We start from the raw sequence: 24,345 nt of genomic DNA on the forward strand, positions 1-24,345 counted from the left end.
AATGCATGTGAAAATCATGTTCTTTAGGGGACAGATATATAATCCAGAATTTTAAATGTTAAGAACACAGCTAAACAAGAAGCTGATCAAGAAGCTGATCAATTGGCATTAAAAGCATGAACGCATGGGTAAAACAGCATTAACTAGCTGGTTGACCACCATAACCAATATCAAATTCAACAAACACTATGCTGCTTAAAAGTGTCCTTCTGCTAAAATCTAAAGTTTTTCTTGTTCTATGTAAAATACTATAGGTCTCTCTGAGTTGTATGTGATGCTCCATATGAAACTATTCCTCAACCTGCAGCATTGTCTGCAGCAGCTAGTAAAAAAAATACTGCCCACCTCTGTGTAAGTAACTACAGGGGTTGGAAAATGAAACTGAAACACCTGTCATTTTAGTGTGGGAGGTTTCATCATGGCTAAATTGAAGCAGCCTGGTGGCCAATCTCCATTAATTACACATTGCACCAGTAAGAGCAGAGTGTGAAGGTTCAATTAGCAGGGTAAGAGCACAGTTTTGCTCCAAATATCGCAATACAAACAACATTATTGGTGACATACCAGACTTCAAAAGAGGACAAATTGTTGGTGCACGTCTTGGTGGCACATCTGTGACCAAGACAGCAAGTCTTTGTGATGCATCAAGAGCCACAGTATCCAGGGTAATGTCAGCGAGATACCACCATGAAGGACGAACCACATCCAACAGGATTAACTGTGGACGCTGTAAGAGGAAGCTGTCTGAAAGGGATGTTCGGGTGCTAACACCGATTGTATCCAAAAAATGTAAAACCACGGCTGCCCAAATCACGGCAGAATTCAATGTGCACCTCAACTCTCCTGCTTCCACCAGAACTGTCCGTCACCACAATAAATTATTGTGGTCTAAAACCAGGTGTTTCAGTTTCATTGTCCAACCCCTGTAGGTTTACATAGGATCTCCGGTGGATTTGGCGTTTTACAGAGACTCTAAGTCTAGGTCAGTGGCTGAACTGCACTGCCAGCTCATATGGCATTCATTCAAAATAAAGACCACAACAAGACATTTTTAAATAAATGAAAAAAAAAAACAATAGAATGAGACCTTTAAGAGCTGTTTAACAAGCTTGTTTACCAGCATGGAATATTGTTTCTTAAATGATCACCTTTTGACCACCACCAAAGACCAGCTTAAGACCAGCTAGCAGCAAAAACTGAGCAGGATTTTTCAGCAGGTATTAAGTTTTTACCACTTTACCGATCTCAAATACTTAAACTGAGAGTGCATGTGAACACTTGAGCACAAGTTTGAAACTATTTAATTCCCCATCCCTACTAGAGGTTGCGGTAAACTGCTGAAAAAGCTGAAGCTAATAGGAAGTGATAGGGAGAATATTGACCAGCTTAAACTCAGTCCTTCTGGGTTCTAGGTTGCATACATATTACCAATATTTACTTACTGTTTACTCAGTATCTGGTCTTGGAGTTTTTTTTTTTTACGAGGGTTTCTCTTGTTGCTTATTGTGCCCCATACCTTTTAATAGTACAGGAAATATAATACATACTGGTTCTTTTTAAGAATTTAGAAGAGACCGGTAGAACCGAATCAAAGAGGAAAAGAAAGACAGTCTTTTCCTCTTTATTTAGTCTTTATTCTGAGGCATGTTTCATGTTTCACACACATTATAACCACCGTTCCCTGCTAATCCCTCCTTTGTTTGCAGCTCTGCTATGAAGAGAAGATGAGCCTGTAGAGCGTACATCACTGGGTAGAGGGTTTCTCTTTTAATCTTCCAAAGAACTCTGGGAAAGCACTTGTGGATGCCTTTCAGTACACAGTAAACTTGGAAGAACTTGGTCCTGGGAGGATTTAGCAGGATGTATTCTGAACATAGAATAGAATAGAATAGCTTAGCATAATGCTAAGCCGCAGGTGCACCAGGATCTATATTGTTCTGGGGATCCACTGCCAGACAAACAAAGCCTCTGGATCAGTGCTTCCCAACCCTGGTCCTGGAGGACCTCCTGATCCACAGACTGTGCTTACCCTGATCCCAGAACACCTGTTCCAGCTCATCAGCTCGTTAACAAGCCCTTGCTGGTTTAAAGGTGGTGTGTTCAAGTAGGAAACAACCAACAGGTGTAGGGCATAGGGGGTCCTCCAGGACCAGGGTTGGGAACAAGGCTAGATTCTGATAGCTGAATAGCACTGGGCAGTGGTGGCTTAGTGGTTAGAGCTTTGGGAGATTGATAACAAGTTGGGTTGTGGGTTAAAATACCAGTACTACAAAGTTACCACCATTGAACCCATGGGCAAGACCCATAACCATCATTGCTCCAAGGGCACTGAAGCATGGCAGACCTTGGATTTCTTCTTTTTAGTCAAAATGCATGTTTTAGTGATTGTGAATCAAGTTGGTTCTTCTCCAGTTATGCATTTTGCTAGTGTCCTTGTCACTACTGGTAGCATTAGGTGACTTATCTGGAGCTCTTTCCTTTCAACCCTCTGCAAGTAGGAACCCTGTGGAATATATTTTTGCTTGGATGCACAGATTTTCAACCACCCAGACCATCAAAGTCCAGCTTAGGACCATCCAAAACCAGCTACCATCGAAAAATGTGCTGAAGTTTTCAGCAGGGATTAGTCTGAATCACTTTACCTATCTTAAAAATGTGCTGCACTGATATGCCGGTGTTGGGCTGAATTCAGAACCCCCGCCAGAAAAAGCACCCCCTCTCGGGAGTGTAGTTCTAAGTAAAAGCAAAGTTAAAGCGATAACCTTCGCTTTTATCAAGAAGAAAGAAGTACGTGCTATTGAGAGGGGGTGCGTTTTTATGGCGGGGATGCAGATTTCGACACTACTATGGTGCCGAATTCAGCACCCCTGCCAGGAAAAGCACCCTCTCTTGGGAGAGGCTGCAGGTGACATGATTATTTATTTTTTAATTAATTTATTTATTCATTATTTCTTACAAGTCAGCGTTGCTTAGAACAGTATCTTGTGTATTTTTTATTTTCTAAGTAAAGTTAAAGCCAAGAAGACATCCGTACACGCTCTTGAGAGTGGGTGCTTTTCCTGGTGGGGGTGCTTAATTCAGCACAACACCGGCACCACAAAGACAACTGCGAGCAACTGAACGTTGCAATGATTTAAAGCTGATTCTTCTCTAGTCTAATAAGCCCCTCCTCCAAACAAGGCCAGAATCGATCCTGGGTGCCATTAGGACCAATCCCATTCCACCCCTTACCCCAACCTCTTAGTCCTACCCCTGTGTTTTGCACATTAACGTCTAGGGGTAGGCTTGAGGGGTAAGCAGAAGTGTTAGGGCTACATGTACCTACAAACCAAGATTTTTCAGGTGGCGACAGAGGCTGCATCATTTAAGGTGGAATGGAAAAATTCAATAGAGTAAAAGCTATAAAAAGCTAATTTCTGCTCCCTATCAAGGAGGAATTAAAGGTTGAACAAGAACCTACGATGAAAGTTTCATATCAGCCCAGCAAGGTCACCTTCTGGTTCTTAAAGGGTGTTCCAGTTCTTAAGGGGGAAGACTTCATCCCTTCCTCTTGTAACTCAGTATCAAGGGTAAGGGTTACGCTTGAAACCAAGGGGTAGGGGTAAAAAATAGAAATGGGATTGGGCTATAGTCTGCTAGGCCATTTGAATTGTCCTATCAGTTGGCAATTCCAAATCCTGGACCTGGAAACTGGATTAAAGGCTTAAATCCTAAGATGTATGTTCCTAAAGGATCCAATGTGCTTAATTTTAGTGGTAAACAAGCTTTCACCGATATGATGTATGGGGAATTAGCTTCACGTGTGTAATTTTAGTACCGTTAAGTGATAATCAGAGGATGATAAATGCTGTTTTAGGGCATCCAGGGATTTAGTTGTGTAGCAACAGCATTTCTTGAACCCCCCATGGATTGCATTATCCTATATAGCAGCAGTTTCTACCTAAACTCTTAAGCATTATGTACTTAAGTCTTGGTACATGGATCTTTAAAATGCATTGCTTTCACTATGATATATAATATGTTAAAGGCTTTAGCTTGTGGTCTCTTGAGGTAGTAGAACATTGTGGTGTGAGAACATTGTGAGGTGTGTTTTATGCGCAACATGGAGGAGAACTCAAACGCTGTATATTCTCTCATTGATGTACTAAATGTGATATTAATTTAGGGTAATTTCACTCAGTTTAAATTTATAGTATGTTGAAAACACAAAATATATACAGTGCAGTCAAAATATTATGACCACGTCCTTGTTTCAACGCTCATCGTCTATATGTTCAGCTTCTCTAAGCATATCCAGCTCTGGAAAAAAAGATGCAGAGCTTTCAGACCTCAAATAATGAAAAGAAAACAAGTTCATATTCATAAAGTTTTAAGAGTTCAGAAATCAATATTTGGTGGAATAAACCTGTTTTTAATCACAGTTTTCATGCATCTTGGCATTATGTTCTCCTCCACCAGTCTTACACACTGCTTTTGGATAACTTTATGCCTTTACTCCTGGTGCAAAATTTCAAGCAGTTCAGTTTGGTTTGATGGCTTGTAATCATCCATCTTCCTCTTGTTTATATTTCAGAGGTTTTCAATTTGGTAAAATCAAAGAAACTCATCATTTTTAAGTGATCTCTCATTTTTTTGTAGTTCTATAATTACAGGCGGTAGTCTTGTTTTGTCTGTTTCACTGCATACTTTATGTTATCCTCCTTTTTCCTCCCGTTCTTTATTGGTCAGGAACTGAACGGATAGACCACCACAGAGCAGCTATTATTTGGCACAGCAGTGCTGCTGGAGTTTTTGAACACTGTTAGATAGAAGCTCTGAATCTGTTGCTGCACAGTTTGTGTTAGTCATCCTCTATAACTTCATTAGTGAACACAGGATGCTGCCCACAGGACCCTGTTGGCTTGATATTTCTGGTTGGTGGATTATTCTCAGTCCAGCAGGGACCCTGAGGTGTTTAAAAACTCCAGCAGCACTGCTGTGGCTGATTCACTTGTACTAGCACAAGACGCAATACTAACACACCACCACCATTTTTTTTTTTTTCAAAATTTTCTCCCATTTTCTCACCAGTGTACACAACTAATCACCCAACCCAGTCATTAGGACTCCCCCTGTCACTAGTGATGCACCAACACCAGGAGGGTAAAGACTAGCACATGCCTCCTCTAATACATGTGAATTCAGGCTCCGCCTCTTTTCAAACTGCTGCTGATGTAGTATTACCGAGTAGCATCACAGCGCACTTGGAGGAAAGTGCAGCAACTCGGTTCCGATACATCAGCTCACAGGCGCCTTGTGCTGATCTGCATCACCCTTTGGAGTGATGAGGGAAAAAAGCGCCATCTACCCAACCAGAGAGAGAGAGCAAGACCAATTGTGCTCTCTCAGGGCTCCGGTAGCCGATGGCAAGCTACATGAACAGGATTCGAACTGGTAAAAAAAGTATTTTAGAACTATAAAGTACTGCTACATGCCCACTGGAGCAGGAAAATGGGTAATGGGTGAAGAAACATTGCATTCCTAAATTGGTTTAAACAAAGCAGTAAATAAAGCAGTAAATAAAGTTCCACTGGCGTGAATCCTCGTGCACATTTGCCAGGTGCAGTAATTCAGGACGATAAAGATATTTAAAGTCAAGAATTCTGCCGTAAACAAATTCATGCATTTTTTCAGCTAGAATGAGCCATAACTGTGCTTGGATGCTTCTTCAAGATGCAGCAGCAGTATTTATTTTCCTTTTTTTTAATATAAAACATCTTCATCTTTCTGAATGAAGCGAGCTGCATGTGGTAAACACTTCAGGCTAAAAGAGGGAAAGAGAGAGATAGAATGTTGTACATTAGGGGTTATTGATAAGCATGAACTTTCTATTTTCATTTGACATTGCTCAAAGATAGTCGAAGCATTTCTGTCCAGCCAGCCCATTCTAGCACTGCATTATTCAGTAAATTAGGAGAAAAAGGGCCGAGGACTACAGATAATGGACAAATATTACATTACTGTTCTATTGCTATGCAATACAATCCAAGAATGCCATGCAATATATTCAAAACACTGTTTAAACCTGTGATTTCTTACAGTTAAAGGAGTCTTTTGGCCTAATACCAGATCTCAACGTTTTATTTCCTATTTTATTGTATTTAATAGCCTTTTTTTGTTTTGTGGGTGTTTCTAGATTTACTGTCTGTAATGCACCATATTTTAAACATTGGTTTGTACTGTTGTTGCAAGATAAATATATATGATTCACTTCAGTGTGTAAATGTATAGAACACAATAATAGTTATACGTACAGTGGGAAAAGTATGTGAAACCTTGTGTTAATTATCTCAAGAAAGAGATAGCCAATCAAATCCAATCAAACTTATTGAGTTTCCTCTGCGGAAGAACCATATGGCTCTGGAAAAAAATAAGAAACCACTTAAAAATTATGAGTTTCTTTAATTTTACCAAATTGCCCCAGGAGTGCAATCCAAAAGCAGTGTGTAAAACTGGTGGAGGAGAAGATGCCAAGATGCATGAAAAAAAACTGTGATTAAAAACCAGGGTTATTCCACCAAATATTGATTTCTAAACTTTTAAAACTTTGTGAATATGAACTTGTTTTCTTAGCATTATTTGAGGTCTGAAAGCTCTGCATATTTTTTTGGTTATTTTTTGTTATTTGTTATTTTTTATTTGGAATTTGGGAGAAATGTTGTCTGTAGTTTATAGAATAAAACAACAATGTTCATTTTACTCAAACATATACCTATAAATAGCAAACTGATGTGGTCTCTTAATTATTTCCATATTTTACAAGCATTTCTATGGGTAACTACAGCTAAAAGCAAGACCAACATGGGATACTACAGTACAAGAAGTGTCATTATGGCGAGTTCTCCAAGGCTTTCGTAATGGGCCGAGCTAGCGGAAGCACTTCGTGTCATTGATTCCCCTCCTTGTTTGGCTCATGGCGAGATCACGCTGTAGATTTTTCATCTGTGTCCGCTAGTGGCAAGGTGATCCGTTCTTTGTTGGTATTGTGTGTTAGGAAGAGCGTGATAATACAGACACAGAAAAATAGCAGAATGCATTTGCGCCTCAATTTAACTGCGAGTCCCTTTGAGTCAGTGATAAACAGCCCAGTCAAATGGGAGATAAATAAGTTGCCACCCCCCCTTTCTGTTCCGGTATCAGTCACACACAGCCACCGCAGCGGCGATGCGTAGATTATGGGTCAAAGCTTCAGACATCACAGAGCACTTTCTTTGAGACTCAGCAAGCTGAGAGTCTGTGATTGTACCCAGAGGAAAAGAAAAACATAATGTCTTGCACTCTTTTTTATATGGCGTAAAGCAAATATATAAATATATCTATGTATCATGTTTTGTGTGTGTGTATATATTGTTGGTGTGGGTTTTCAAACCAAAACAGTGATCATTTCTTTTTCTAGAACCCTTTGCTGGCCTTTTATTTTGTTGTGAATTGTAAAGCCACCACCTGGAATACCGTAAAATCCACCTAGCAACCACCTAGCAACACTTGAGTTGCATCCACCTACCAAACATTTAAGGATACCACTTTAAAATAAGACTACCTTTATAAAGGGTTTATAAATGGTTTACAATTAGTTTATTAATGGTTACTAATTATGTTGTAAATGTCTTAAAAATAATTAATAATCAGTTATAACGCATACGTAGAAAGGACAACAATATAGATGGCTGTGGGTTCACTATTTTGCAAACAACAGGTGTTGCCCTTTCTACATATGTGTTATAGCTGATTATTAATGATTTATAAGGCATTTACAACCTAATTGGTAATCATTAATAAACTAATTGTAATCCATTTATAAACCCTTTATAAAGGTAGTCTTATTTTAAAGTGGTACCCATTCAAGCAATAATGCAATCAAGGTTCGTGCTATATTGTGTAATATTGGCACTACTGTGATGCGGTCATACATCAGCACAGCAGTGCCAATATTACACGTTATAGCACTAACCTCGAGTATATTATTGCAGTTATTCCACAGTTCCATTATCGCTGTTTAGCGAAAGATTTTGAGTTAAAAAGGCCAAGAAAATACAATCTGTTTGATTATAAAAACTCTGCAAGTTAAAATAGTTCCATTGCTGCTCTGTTTTTTTTGTAGCTACGCTGTTTGGCTTGTAAGCGCTGCATTGGTGCTAGGTTACCAGTATGTGGCAGAGTGAGTAATACATGGAGAGCATTGGTTACAGTGCATTACCGGCTGATAATGACACTCATAGAACACCTCTCAGCCAATCACATTGCAGGATTGGAACTGACTGTGGTATAATAAACAACATACAACCACAATTACCAACCGGGATGTCACACCAACCACCTACACTGTAAAACTTGAGGAACAGATTGCGCTTAACTTCCAGGAATATCAAAATCCAGGACTGGAAACTGGATTCAAGGTCCAAATTATATATTTTTTAACAGGTTATTAATACAAGACTTAAATCTGTCAAGTAACAGGTATTGATAGCAGGTATTGATGTGTAGCATTCATCCAAAATATAAAAAGCCACTGTGTTTGTAATTTGTATTGCTACTGTGCTGTTAGCATCAGTAAATCTATTGCAGAGTTACCATTGCTACCCAACAATTAGCATTGCTACCATGGCATTAGTATCACTAGTGCACAGGCCACTAGCTTCATTACTATGATATAAGAATTGCTATCCCAAAATTAGGCTTGCTCTGCTACACTATCGTGATGTTAGCATCATAATCCTGGCATACAGAAAAGTTAATATATGGATTCCTATCTTACACCCTGTGCATAGAGCGTCACAGTGCCCATTGCTATCTTTCCCCATGCAAACAGTCTATTTTTACAACTTCCTGTTGTTCCTGTTAGAAGCTATGCAAACATTTACATCAACAATAAATGATTTAAACAAGCGGGAATGAGCAGGTCAGTTTCCTCCAGAAGCGTTGGACATGTCTAGGTAGCTGCGCCCCTGAAATAGCAATCCACTTTATAGCTTAAAGGAAATGGCAAGTGACACGCTGATTGGTTTATTGCACGTTACGCCCAAAACACTCCCATAGTAACTAAGAGAATTAGTATGTGCCTTTTGCGCAGCATTTCGAGTTGCGCAAAGTGTACTTTTCCTGTTGTTACGATAGCAAAGGCACACTGTCACACCCTAAATCAAGCTCATTGGTGCATGGTTGATGGCTTACCTGCAAATCGATAAAATAGGGCCCTAGGTCTCCATCATAAGGCTTGTAAGATCGTAAGACTTGAGACTTTTACCAAGCAAGGTCGCATGAAATGTGTGTTACAATAAATGAGATATGCCACAGTGTCTTTTTCAAAATAAAGAACACTATTGTGTAGTCCCTATTGTGAAAATACTGTTGCAATACAGTCCTATGCAACCAATGGTGGTGCAGCAAAACTTGTTTTTTCAAGAGTTTATAGAATCTCTTTATGTGACATCATCCAGAGATTTCTTTAAGATTGTAGTCGGTTCAATCACTGCTTCTGTCCTGCTCCTGGTCTGTTCTGCTATGCCGCTAGATGTTCTCACTGTCATCAGTGTCTATATTTAAAGCCTCTCTCGCTCTTTCACCCTCTATCTGTCTCTCTCTCTGCCCCTCCATTCTTCCAACTTAATGAAATCACAGCCTGCGATCTTGCGGCAGAGTCCTCGCCACCTCTGCCGGCCCCCCTCCGCAGCCCACAAACACAGCGAAGACCGTTGGGGTGAATTACTGCTGCTAACCCAGTTCATCTTGCAGCTAATGACAGCATATTGCCGTCTCTCTCGGTACGAATCGAGTTTGTCGAGCGGATCGCCCGCCGGCATTGTCGGACAGCGTCACGGTGGATTATCTGCATGCTAGCAGGTAGCACCGAGATTTACCGCCATTGTACGCCGTTAACAGTCCGAACATGTCCCTGAGAATTACTTCTGATGTATTTTTGGGACTGAAGCGTGCGCTAAAGCTGGTGACTCATAAGCCGTACCTGCACACTGCTTTAATGCACATGTAAATTAAAGCTGTAGATTTCCTTTTTTTTCTCCTCCTCGTCCCCCACCACCACCAGCACCAGCACTGCTAGCAGGTCATCTTTACTTTATTCCCACAAATCCTGTGCAAACACGCGCCAAAAATAAAACGACTGCGAATGCAGAACCACTAATGATCGAGTTGACCCACTTAGGAAGAGTCGGTTGCAGTCTCTTTTTTTTACATGCTGTGCATTTCAGCGTGGCTACACTTTTAGAAATGCCAGAGAAGAACCATGGTTGTAAAAGAGAAGTGTCTTTTTGTTCTTGTTTGATCTGGAGCTTCAGACTTTCCTGTTTGATACCAACCGAAATAACCGGTTCCAAAAACTAGGTCCAAACCAAAAGACCAAGATTTATAAGAGTTACTCTCAGTTTGGATTAACTGAATCATGGTTTTGGTTTATTTGCTGTGTGAAATCACTCTTCAAAATAGTTCTGATTTTCTGACCAAAGGTTAAAGGAACCGAAATAACAGGTGCCACAAACTAGGTCCAAAAAACCAAAAGACCAGGATTTAAAAGAGGTACTCTCAGTTTGGATGAACTGAATCATGGTTTTGGTTTGTTTGCAGTGTGAATGGCATTTTTATCAAAATGGTTTTGGTTTTATGACCAAAGGTTAAAGGAACCAAAATAACAGGTGCCGCAAACTAGGTCCAAAGCAAAAGACCAAGATTCGAAAGAGGTACTCTCAGTCTGGATTAATTTAGGAAGAGATCGGTGGCAGTATTTTTTTTTTACATGCTGTGCATTTCAGCATGGTTACACTTTTAGAAATGAAAAGGGGCTTCAAAGCGTTCTTTGAGGGATGCCAGAGAAGAACTTCTGTCTTTTAGTCCTTGTTTGATCTGGAGCTTTCGAATTTCCTCTTTGATACCAACCAAAATAACAGGTTCCAAAAACTAGGTCCAAACCAAAAGACCAAGATTTGAAAGAGATACCCTTTCAGTTTGGATTAACTGAAACATGGTTTTGGTTTCTTCGCAGTGTGAATGCCATTTTTACCAAAATGGTTTTGGTTGTCTGACCAAAGGTTAAAGGAACCGAAATAGCAGGTGCCAAAAACTAGGTCCAAACCAAAAGACCAAAATTTGAAAGAGGTACTCTCAGTCTGCTTCAAATAAACCATGTTTTTGGTTTGTTTGCAGTGTGAAAGCACTCTTCAAAATGATTCTGATTTTCGGACCAAAGGTTAAAGGAAGCTGAAGGAGACTATCGTCTCCAATGACACGACAGAAGAAGACAAAAACTTAGACTTTCTTGTTTGATACCAACCAAAATAACAGGTGCCACAAACTAGGTCCAAGCGAAAGGACCAAGATTTGAAAGATGTACTCTCAATTTGGATTAACTGAATCATGGTTTTGGTTTCTTTGCAGTGTGAATGCCATTTTTATCAAAATGGTGTTGGTTTTCTGACCAAAGGTTAAAGGAACTGAAATAACAGGTGCCACAATCTAGTTCCAAACCAAAAGACCAAGATTTGAAAGAGGTACTCTCAGTCTGGATTAACTGAATCACAGTTTTGGTTTGTTTGCAGTGTAAAAGCACTTTTCAAAATGATTTTGATTTTTTTGACCAAAGGATCATTTAAATGGAACCAAAATAACAGGTGCCACAAACTAGGTCCAAACCAAAAGACCAAGCTTTGAAAGAAGTTCAAAAGAAAAAAGAAAGTTAAAGGAAGCTGAAGGAGACTATTGTCTCTAAGTAAACAGAAGACAAAGCACAGATTTTGGGTCAAAATTCCACCGACCTTCATGTAAACAAGAGTCTCGCAGCAGAAATATGGGTATAAAAGAGTAATCTGATGAATTCTACTGTGTCTACTGTAACTGTAGATCAACCCTTATTATATCTTTAAACATGAAAAAAGGAATCTGAAGGGAATCTGTTATGTAATCTTATTCTGCTGTGTGACACGGGTGTGCTTAAAGGGATTGTGGCAGGAAGACAGGATTTGGCACAGCATCTAGAAAGGCAACACCCTTCTCTAAACTAATCAGTGTCAAGTATAAGGAGATGCATTCCACATTGGTAATAACAGCAGGAAAAGTGTAAAGCAAAAATACCTGGATGCCGTTATGGTCTGATGAACCTTGATTTACGTTGATGACTTGCTGTTAAGCTTCACCTACATGAGCTGTGTCTCCCTATACCTGACAATGATTGGTTTGTAGATTATTGTCAGTTCAGCACTTTGCTTGTATAGGTGGTGTGCCAAATCCTTCCCGCCTGCCAAAATTTGTTTCCTCTTTGCATGCAAAATGAGAGTAACAGATTACCCTTGGTTTCCTTTAGTTTATGTTTTTAAACACTAGTTTAAAACAGTTACAGTAGATACAGGAATAATGCAGGTGATGAGGAGTCAGATTTTGGCATAACACTGGTTCTTTTCCTTTTTCTATTGTTTAATTGGTAACGATAGCCTGTCTTGACTTTCTGTAATTGATCTACACCATCTAGAAAATTGCTTTCACATGAAAAACAGAACCATGGGTAAGTTGATGCAGACCAAAACTACCTCATTTGATTTGACAAAATGTTGGTCCTCCGGTTTGGACCATGGGTGGTGGCACCTTTCACACCTGCTGTTTTGGGTTGAACTAAACTAAAAAGTCAGAATGTCCAGAGATAATGGAGTTTTGTTAAGTAAAACTTCTTTTTTTTACCAATGTAAAATTGATGTAAAGGTTTTTTTTACAATTTACACTTTACACATGGTTCTCTATGGAACCATTATTGAAACAATAGGTGTAAGAGAAATTTAATTTAAAGGTCTAAAGAACTTCAATTTTAAGCTAAGTTCTGTAAGTTTTGGGATTCAGGGCCCTCTCTGGTGATGATGAATGAATCCAATGAATGATGAATCCGATTCCAGGTTATGTTCAGTCAGAGAGAGAGAGAGAGAGAGAGAGAGAGAGAGCACTCAGTCAGAAACTTCACTCCTTTGTTTTTTTGCTTTTATTATGAGTGAATGACTCACTAAGCTCTGGGTTTCCCTCTTCTGAAGTCTCCATTGCTCCACCAGCCACTCGCGTTCAGTAAAACTGAGCCGGATCTTCTTTTAGTGGCTGTACGTGTGACAAAAGTGCAAAAAGACGTGTGACATGGCCAGAAGAACCCCCGCTAAAAGCGACCCGACACCCCAGCTTTTAGAATGAATATATTATTAGGCTTAAGAGGAATGGTCGTTCCATCACACTGGTACCAATAAACACAATATTTTGTCCTTTTTCACTCAGAAATGCCACTGATTTCAGTTTAGAGACAAAATAATGCAGACTGCTGCTTTAATAAAAATGTTTCTCATTCACACTCTACATGGTTCTTTCTGGAGCCAAAAGCAGTTCTTCTAGGGCATGTCTCAAAGAACCGAGATTTAAAATCTTTGACAAAGTTGAGAGGGTGGATGGTTAGAGAGTTCAGTCATTATCCATTTTCAGACCCATTAGAGTAATTTGGTGGGAATCCAGTTGCACCCTATAATGAGTGCCTAAAAAGCCTGATGAAAAGACATGACTTACACGGCTACTTATGTGGACAAAAAGATTTTTTTTTCTCCGCGTAGTCCGTGCAGCATTAGAGCCCTATTTGAAACAACAAACTTGAATAATGCTAATGCACCCAGAGAAAAGAACAAAATATGTATTTTACAACCACATATCCATATTTAGAAGCTTTTTACGCCCTCTCTTTGAATAAAAGGAACAATTGCTGAACTGGGTTGGTTCTACTAGAGATGAGAAAGCTGTTATGTAATGTTTATTGAAGTATTGGACATCTTTTATGAGTTCATAGGTGGCTCTTATGATGTTTCCATACATATCGATTGTGTTACGAGATGAAATGAAAGGACAAAGGATTCGGATGCTGAGAAGAACACTTTTAGACCAAAGAGAGCATGAGTAAGGTTATTGCAGCTGTTAATGGACTACATTGTGGTACCTTTGGTAATTTTCCTCCTGTGGATCGTATTGTGAATTTTGCTATAGTCCATGTGCAATAAATGATATATTCAAAATGACCAAAACCTTAAAAAATGCACCTAATCTAACCAAGGACCTCAGAAGGTGTTATGTAGCCCCCAAAGTTAGATCTATAATGTTGTAGCTTTCAATGGAGTACATTTGCCATTTTTGTAATTTTGTTCTCGTGGATCGTCCTGTGGATTTTGCTGTAGTTTATATGTAATGTATTGTACCTTTTAAATAGCCTTAATCTAGCTAGTCTTGGATCTCAGAATATGTTACGTAGCATTCAAAATAAGATATATGAGGTTGTAGCTTTTAATGGAGTACATTGGCCACTTTTGTCTTCTTCCTCTTGTACATCTTGCTGTAGATTTTGCTATATTTTGCTTATGTAATGTATGGTACCTTTAAATTGCCCAAAGCCTTATACAAGTGAACCTAATCTAGCCAATCAATAACATCAGAAAGTGCTGCGTAGCCCGCAAAGTTAGTCACGAAGGTTGCGACTTGGAATGGACTATTTGTCATTTTCTTCGTGTGAATCTTCCTTTGGATTTTGCTGTAGTTCGTTTGTAACATATTATACCTTTTAAATAGCCCAAAGCCCTAATCAAGCTAACCTTGGGCGTCAGAAGGTGTTATATAGCACCCAGTGTAAGGTCTTTAAGATTGTAGCTTTTGTCATTTTCTTCCTGTAAATCTTGCTGTAGATTTTGCTATATTTTGCTTATGTAATCTATGGTACCTTTAAATTGCCCAACGCCTATAGAAATGCATCTAATCTAGCCATTCAAGGACTTTAGAAGGTGTTACAAAGCCCCCAAAGTAAGATCTCTAAGGTTGTAGCTTTCAATAGAGTACATTTGCCACTTTTGTCATTTCCCTTCTGTAAATCTTGCTGCAGATTTTGCTATAGCCCTCATGTAATGGATGATACCTTTAAATTGCCCAAGGCCTTATAAAAATGCATCTAATCTAGTCAGTCTAGGACCTTAGAAGGTGTTTCATAGCCCCATAGTTAGATCTCTAAGGTTGTAGCTTTCAATGGAGTACATTAGCCACTTTTATCATTTTCCTCTTGTGGATCTTCCTGTGGACTTTGCTGTAACCCACATGAACCCCCTTTAATTTGCCTTTAAACAGCCTAATACAATGGGACACAACCTCCACTAGATCTCAGGACCAAATTTGTTGACTATGACAACTATTGTTGAGGTTTTTACGTGTACATTTCTTTTCATCTAACTGACTCGTATTCTTTCTTTTCTTTCCAACAGAGATCCCAACCAGCCGGTGCCACAGGACACCAAGTTCATCCACACCAAGCCCAACCGCTTTGAAGAAGTAGCCTGGTCCAAGTACAACCCCAAAGATCAGCTCTACCTTCACATTGGCCTAAAACCCAGAGTCCGTGACCACTACCGCGCCACCAAGGTGGCCTTCTGGCTGGAGCTCGTACCTCACCTCCACAACATCAACGACCTATTCCAGTACGTCTCGACGACCACCAAGATTCCACCGCAGGACACCACGCCTTTCCCCTACACCAAGAGACTGGGCAAAACGTGGCCGTCGACCACGCGCCATCCCGGGGTTTCGCAACCCAACCCCAAGCAGACCACAGACCAGCGCAAGGGCAGCGACCTCGGCGATGATTCTGCTGTGGTGATCGAAACCAAGCGGGACTACTCCACAGAGTTGAGCGTGACCATCGCCGTGGGTGCCTCGTTACTCTTCCTCAACATCCTGGCCTTTGCGGCGCTCTACTACAAGAAGGACAAGCGGCGGCACGAGTCCAACAGGCGTGGCCCCAGCCCTCAGCGCAATTCAACGCCGGCGAATGTGGCGGCAAACGCCAACGACATAGCACGCCTGCAGAGCGAGGAGCTGATGTCCCTGCAGATGAAGCAGCAGCAGCAGCTGGAACATGAGCACCACCACGAGTGCGAGTCCCTCCAAGCCCACGACACGCTGCGCTTGGCCTGCCCGCCCGACTACACACTGACCCTGCGGCGGTCGCCCGACGACATCCCGCTTATGACGCCAAGCACCATCACCATGATCCCCAATTCCCTGGCTGGGATGCAGCCCTTGCACAACTTCAACACTTTCGGCGGGAATCAGAACAGCACCAACTTGCCTCACGGCCACTCCACCACCAGGGTATAGCTCTGCGCCCTGGGCTTCGTGGGCTGGACCTTTCTGGACTCTCCAGGGGAGCTTGAGGATGGTTTATTCCAGCATGGGATTTAGGACTTGGAAGTCTTTCAAGGATGAGGGACAAATATATACGGTTTCTTTGTTCCACTTGGAGACTCAGTGGATAAAATATTATTTTGCTACAACCCCTTCTTCTTGAAGAACATATAAGTCTGACTTCTAAGTCGGACATGACCTACTTGTGGGCAAAAAAAGTGAATGTTTCTAAACTAACAGCGTACTCCGAGCCAAGCAGAGCAAGAGAAAGAGAAAGAGAAAAAGAAAGAGAAAGAGAAAGAGAGAGGATTGTGGGATGTTTTACCAAAAGATTTCTTGAACTTCTTCTTTTCTGAGAACATCGTTGGGACATCGTAGTCCCTTTAGTTTCGCTTGCGAAAGTGACGTGACGCACATGCAAAGGATGGTGGGCATCAAGGATCTGCTTTTTGCCAATGCTTCGTACGCGCCACACTGCTCCTCCTATATTAAATTGAAGAGTTACAGGCGGCATTGGCACGGTGCCAGGACGCCGTATTTCGAACAAAGGGATTAGTCTACTTCTTTTTTTTTTTTCCGACAGTGTTGTCACATCTTCAAAAAGGGGACTGAATTCTAAATCTCCCAGCCTGAAATGTATTTATGACAAAATTTGTAAAGACGACAATTCTGTAAATAGCTGTGCGTTACAAATCTAATACGAAAAAAAAAAGAAGAAAAACACAAAAAAGCTTTTATCGTTGTTTTGGTTCAAAATATGACTATTATTATAATGAGCTTGTGCTTTCTGTTCAAGTGACTGTAAATATACCAGTCATAATCATAACCAGTCATTGTTTTACTTTCCAAAAAAATGTAATATCTGCATATACATTTATTTCAATGACCACCAGCATCCATAACCATAACCATAAGCATAACCTCTGGGTGGTCCTTCATCCTTATGTCTAGCAAATGCCTTTTTCCCTTAAACAAGACCTCATATAGCGACTACACGAGGCCACTGAGGATTGGCGTCTACAGTGGCCCTTTTTAATGCTAATTTGAGCCAGATTTGTAGTTTCTCTTCAGCTTGTGTGGCCTATTTCTGGAGAACACTCACTAAGAACAGGGACTGAACTAGATTTTAACAAGCTGAAATATTGTGGTATGGAGGGAAGTATCATTAAGGGAAGTGAATTATTTGTCTGATATATCTGATTTGTCAGTTTTTGACAGTGAGGGCACTATTTCACTAGAACGTACGGCACGATTAATTGTGGTTAACGACTTCCAACGACTGGAACCATGGGCATGCAAAGATGCCTGATATGTATTACGATTTTCTATGGTCTTTTGTTCAAGTGAACCAAAATTTGCTAATAAAACACTTGTCCATGGTGTTGCCATTCCGGCACCTTCTAGAAGTAAGAATTTATCGTAGCTCAGATGTTCCCAGATGTTGTGGTTGTACTGTAGGTTGGAGGCCGGCACATGCACAGATACACCTCGACGAGGGTGGGCCTCTCCCAATACATATACAGCTCTGGAAAAACATAAGAGACCACTTTAAAAATAATGAGTTTCTTTGATTTTACCAAATTGAAAACCTCTGGAATATAATCAAGAGGAAGATGGATGATCACAAGCCATCAAACCAAGCTGAACTGCCTGACTTTCTGCAACAGGAGTGAAGGCGTAAAGTTATCCAAAAGCAGTGTGTAAGACTGCTGGAGGAGAACATGCCAAGATGCATGAAAACTGTAATTAAAAACCAGTATTATACAGCATAACCACTGCTATTGTTCAATATCTATTTTGTTGAGTCACAATAACTGTCGCTCTGAGAACAGTATTGGGTTATTAAATTCCAAGCTGTTACGTTGATCACTCTTGATTGGATTACACCTAGGATGCAGTATTTATTTTTGCTAGCCTTGAGCCAATAATAATAATAATATAAATGTCATCAATGTGGTCTCAGTGTTCTGAAAATGATTTCTAAAGATCAGTCAACCTTTCCACCCTTTTTACCTCAAATTACAGATACACACAACGTCTGCCTATAATACCGCTTTACAAAAATCAAAAATGCAAAATTAAAAAAAAAAGTTTTTTCACAAGTAATCAAATTTAGGAACGTGATGCTATACTGACAAACAGTATATAACAATTTCATACAGGGTTTATGTATGTGCTTTGTAAGTATCTTTATTTTAATTGTAGTGTTTCTGATATGTAATTTTTTTCAGTTTTTAATTTTTAAGTTAAGAAATTGCAATTACAAAGCAATGACTTTTAATGAAGGCAGAAGAAGTAAACGTTCATCTGCTGGGAGGTTTGAGCAGTAACTGCTGAATAAAGAGGAAACACTTTAGGAAACTGAACTGAATCGACTGTAAAACGGTGTTAAATGTATTGGAAAAGCCAAAATTGAATCACTTTCTTGTCCAACAGCTTTTAAGGTACAATCACTAAATTTTCCAGGATTGTCAACCTTTAGGTTTCTAGTGATTTTTAGAGCAATATGTCATATATACAGTTTTTGTAAAGCTGGCTTTTTCGTTTTAGACATTTACCCATAGGATTCAATTCAAAAATTTCTGTCAACGTTTATCAAAAATTTAAATGGCTCTACTGGTCTTTTTTTTTTTTGCCAGAAACAAGGCAATTGATTTACAATGGTATACAATAGAAACAGTAGTCTTCTCCCCACAGTACTGTCTGTGTATGGAGGAGCTGCTGGATAAACCAGCTACTGGGCAAAGGCTTTTTTACTCATATTCGCAGCTCAATTAGCCAGCAGTATTTGCATTCCACCATTTAGCCAAAGGTTTTTGGACACTGCTCTAGTAGCCACAATTATTTTCTCACCACCATTTAAACAATTGATTTTGGATTACAAAAGCAGTTTTGGAGCATTTTAAACATTATTAATAATGTTTTTCAATGCTATTATCACATATTTTCAAGCAAACTTGAAGTTTGTTACCAAACTTTACCCCTTCTAGTTATTTACTGTGACTTTAACTGTCACTCAACCCCTGCCCATAAGTCTGTGCACTGGCCCGGTCCTGGAGAACGTACCCCTGTTCCGTGTGATACTGTGTTTTTGGAACAGAAGCATTATAGCCAGATAAATGTGCTTTGGATCCAGTATAATTACAGAATTAGCACCTCAAATTGTAAAAACAGCGGAAAAACAGCATCTGCATCTTCTATCCCTGACACGTATAGATCACCATCTGCTTCATCACTGTCCTGCTTTTTTTAGTCGTTCTTTTCTTGTTTTCTTTTCTTTTTTTTTCTTTTTCATCTTTTTATTATTCCCACGTTTTCTGTCACATGCACCACTGCCTGAATGGAAGATATGCCCAGCATTGTACTGTTTAGAGAAAATGGAAAAAAAAAATCTACATGAAAGACGAAGAAAAAAAAAAGGAACAATACAAAAATACCCCAGGCAGTGGCTTTTGGTATCAATATTATTTGGATATGTTTGTAAAGCAGTATATGTTAGATATTTCTACTTGTCATATGCTAGCAATATGTAAAGTATTGTGCCAGGCTTGTGATATGTTTGGGTTACAAACGCAAGTGAATGAGTGTAAATAAATAAATAAATAAAAAAGGAAATTATAATAATAATAATAATTATAAATGCTATTCTATAAAAAAAGAAATCATTAACCCTGATATTTTTTAGTTCTGCATCCTTTAACAAGAAAGCTTGAAAGCGCAAGCAGTGATATAAAAAAAAAACATGCAATTGAAATTTATAAAGTTACATTTGTATATTGAATCTTAAGATATTCATCTAGCCCCTTCAACTGTCAATAATTCAAAGGGTGAAAATGTAGGATTCTAAATAATAGTTTGTCTTATATTGTTTGCGTTTTTTGCCTTAAGTGATAGATGATATTTCTGGCTGGACACCTATATAAAATTTTTCTGCAGCGTTTCTAATAAAATATCACAGTATTTTCTAAAGCTGTGTGTGTGTGTGTGTGTGTGTTTTTATTACTACATTAAAAATGCAGTGCTCAGATTGTATTAAAGAAATATTAAACATTTCAATAGGTCACCCAGTACAAAATTGGATAAAATAATTTGGTACCACTTTAAAATAAGACTACCTTTATAAAGGGTTTATAAATGGTTTACAATTAGTTTATTAATAGTTACTAATTAGGTTGTAAATGCCTTAAAATCATTAATAATCAGTTATAACACATACGTAGAAAGGGCTTTGGGTTCACTATTTAGCAAACAACAAGTCATTGTTGCCCTTTCTACGTATGTGTTATAACTGATTATTAATGGTTTTTAAGGCATTTACAACCTAATTAGTAACAATTAATAAACTAATTGTAATTAACCATTTATATATCCTTTATAAAGGTAGTCTTATTTTAAAGTGGTACCAAAAATTCTCTAAAAGCCTTATCAGTTTAAAAAATAATACAGTAACAAATTTAGTACACCCCGTGAACGGTGTATTCTTTTTACTCTTTGTATCTGCATTGTTTAAATGGCAACGGCACATGTGAATATATCTATGCTGATGGGTGTGGTGGTCTAGAAGTGAAGTGTGTTCTGGTAAATGTTTTGGCACATTGTTATCTTGGCATTGGAAAAAACAGTTGCACCTCTGAAGGAATACAACCTAGACAGATGTCTAGATAACAGTCAGACAATGAAAAGATCACTTGTTCATTGCTATCTTGGCAGCGAATAGGAGATACACCTTCCAGCAAGACAATGACCCAAAACGTACATCCAGAGCTACAGTGGAACATGACTGTCAAGTCTTCTGCTACCGTATTTTACCCCTCTATGTCGCCGTATTAGTATTTTACCATAAATTTTTCAGATTTGTTTGGAACAACAAATCAGAGAGACGGATGAATGCAAGGAGAGAGGACAATAAAACTGAAACACTTGTCATTTTAGTGTGGGAGGTTTCATGGCTAAATTGGAGCAGCCTGGTGGCCAATCTTCATTAATTGCACATTATTGCACCAGTAAGAGCAGTAAGAGTGTGAAGGTTCAATTAGCAGGGTAAGAGAACAGTTTTGCTCCAAATATTGCAATGCACACAACATTATGGGTGACATACCAGAGTTCAAAAGAGGACAAATTGTTGGTGCACGTCTTGCTGGCGCATCTGTGACCAAGACAGCAAGTCTTAGTAATGTATCAAGAGCCACGGTATCCAGAGTAATGTCAGGGAGATACCACCAAGAAGGACCAACCACATCCAACGGGATTAACTGTGGACGCTGTAAGAGGAAGCTGTCTGAAAGGGATGTTGGTACATTTTGTAAAGAGTATCAGGGCTATCAGACTCCAGAGTGGATGAAGTTTATTTTACTTAAGAAGGCCTTTAGTATGGAGTTATTTAGCGCATACATCATAGCTATACAGCTCTGCAAAATAAAATAAAAAAGAGAGCACTTGAAAATGATGAGTTTCTTTGATTTTGCCAAATTGAAAACCTCTGGAATATAATCAAGAGGAAGATGGATGATCTCAAGCCATCAAACCAAGCTGAACTGCTTAAATTTTTGCACCAGGAGTAAAGTAGCATGAAGTTATCCAAAAGCAGTGTGTAAGACTGGTGGAGGAGAACATGAGGCCAAGATGCATAAAAAAAACTGTGAAAAAAAAACAAGGGTTATTCCACCAATTTTTTAAATATTTCTGAACATCTTTTTTTTTTATTTGTTATTTCAGACATTTCTAATTTTCTGCAAATAAATTGCTTTAAATGATAATATTTTTATTTGCAATTTGAGAGAAACGTTGTCTGTAGAAACTGAAGGGGTATCTTCATTTTTTCAGAGCTGTATATTTAAAAATAACTCTTTACTGAAGGTTATTTTTGTAAGTAAGGCATGTGTGAGTAAGATTCTTGATGCAAACCCAATAAAAGACGTGAGCATCTGGCCGGATGACGTTAGGAGGCGATATGATGAAGACATCAGTTCAGAAACAGTGAATGCATTTCCATTGAACTCTGTATTTTGAAGATAAAAGGTAGACGCTCCTTTTCCGCGTCCCCATTCAGCCCATCAGTGGCATTCTGCCATTTGGCTTATTTTGATGATTATTTCTTCATGAATTAATGACGGCGAGTTTGTGCCACAGAGGTGATAAATAGAGGTCTGGCTCGAGCACAGGAAACCTGTCCTCTAACGGCTCTCTGAATGAAGTGAAAATAAATTCTGCTCTACCTCTTTTTCCAGGGAAACGACAAAACCAGTGTACTGAAATTAGAGTCACGCTGGGGATATTGATGTTAGTTTTAGTGGTATTGATAAATAATAAGCATTTAATCATCAGCATGATGTCCGTTTCTACCAAATTGCAAAATTGCAGCATTTCTGTAACCGCATATTTTTATTTTCTACTTTTGCAGAGAATAATTTGAGCTTTTTCCATGATAGGCATAACTAAGGGGGTCTGGGTGCTTTGGATTTTTTGAAGATTCAAGGCCAAACTCTTGTACGTGCTTTCTTTCTTTTCTTCCTTAATACATAATAAAAAGTGGTACCACTTTAAAATAAGACTACCTTTATAAAGGGTTTATAAATGGTTTACAATTAGTTTTTTAATGGTTACTAATTAGGTTTCAAATGCTTTTAAATCATTAATAATAAGTCATAACACATATGTAGAAAGGGCAACAATATAGATGGCTGTGGGTTCACTATTTGGCAAACAACAGGTCATTGTTGCCCTTTCTACGTATGTGTTATAACTGATTATTAATTATTTTTAAGGCATTTACAACCTAATTACTAACCATTAATAAACTAATTGTAAACCATTTATAAAAGCTTTATAAAGGTAGCCTTATTTTAAAGTGGTACCTAAAGTTATATTCTTACAAAATATTATGATATTATGAAGACTATGTGTGTATTCTTGCAACAAATGAATATATTAACTTATTATTATTATTATCTTAAGATCACTTTACACCTGTCTATGGGGTCTTACACCCTTTGCATCAACTGTCTATGTTCACGCCATGTTAACCTGCTTTGTTTAAACCAAAGCAACGGGGCTTGTGTATACTGTACATCTACACCGATGGGTGTGGTGGGGTCTCGAAATTAGTTGTGTTTAAGTAAAATCTTGCGTATTGCTATCTTGGCATCAGAATACAATGAGACTGGTGACTTTTCTGTTCTCTTTCTGAGTTGAAATCATTTGAAAGGTAAAAATTCAAAAGTGAGGCTGATTAAGTGATTGAGTTCTTGTTCCTAAAATAAAATAAAATAAAAAATCGTATGCTTACTATCCTGAGTAAGACAAAAATGAAGAAAAAAGAGGGGAAAATAAATGTATTGCCTTAAAATCAGATCATTTCACTTGCTAAGATTTTGTTTTGGCACTGCAGCTGTCCAATTAAAAAATGAGCTATTTTTAAAATGTAATTGGATATTAAGATTGATGGGTATTTTTGACAATCAAGTAAATTAATACATTCTTAATCTTAAGATCACTTCACACCTGCCTAATACTGTAGGGGGCAGGGATTCATTTTAGTCGTAGCCCTGTTGTAACCTGCGCAAGGTGCATCATGACGCTCATTGCTATTCTACACTCAGTCAACTGTCTATTTTCACGCCTTTCACCTGCATCGTTTGAATAGCAACAGCGCTTGTGAATACATCAACACAGATAGACATGGAGGGCTCAAATTAAGGTGTATTCAGGTAAATTTCTGGCATGAATACCAATCAAACAATTTATTAACAAAGGGGTAAGGCTTACAGGATTAGTCAAAGACAGGCAGAACAAAAACAGAAACAGGGAGGAATTTATACAAAGACAGACAGGTGCGGGGCATCAGAAGCACAGTGAGCATGAATGCTGTAGAGCCATGTGATCAGCAGAATCTGGAAAGACCGGTAAGAGTCCAGAGCAGGCAGACTGACAGCTTCAGGACTGACATGTATTATTTATATTCTTCCAAAATCTTGTTATGAGATGACTAATGGGTATTGTTGAAACAAATGAATATATTCTTAATCTTAAGATCACTTTACACCTGCCTAATACTGTAAGGAGCAGGTTTTAATTTTAGTTGTAGACTAAGGGCCTTGTTTTTGCCTTGTATTGCTATCTTACACCCCATCA

General features: G+C 38.8%; 1 protein-coding gene across 2 annotated transcripts in view; it reads left to right on the plus strand.

Annotated features, from left to right (window-relative positions):
* Nucleotides 1-20,184, plus strand: part of nlgn4xa (neuroligin 4 X-linked a) — a 170,765-nt gene extending 150,581 nt beyond the window's left edge. For both annotated transcript variants that reach the window (XM_049470139.1, XM_022674683.2), the window contains one exon: nucleotides 15,297-20,184. In XM_049470139.1, the coding sequence (XP_049326096.1) occupies nucleotides 15,297-16,188 (892 nt within the window). In that variant the 3' untranslated portion in view covers nucleotides 16,189-20,184. The remainder of the gene's footprint in view (nucleotides 1-15,296) is intronic.
* Nucleotides 20,185-24,345: the final 4,161 nt, after the last annotated feature.

This window comes from Astyanax mexicanus, chromosome 21 (assembly GCF_023375975.1).
Source record: "Astyanax mexicanus isolate ESR-SI-001 chromosome 21, AstMex3_surface, whole genome shotgun sequence".
Classification (NCBI taxonomy): domain Eukaryota; kingdom Metazoa; phylum Chordata; class Actinopteri; order Characiformes; family Acestrorhamphidae; genus Astyanax; species Astyanax mexicanus.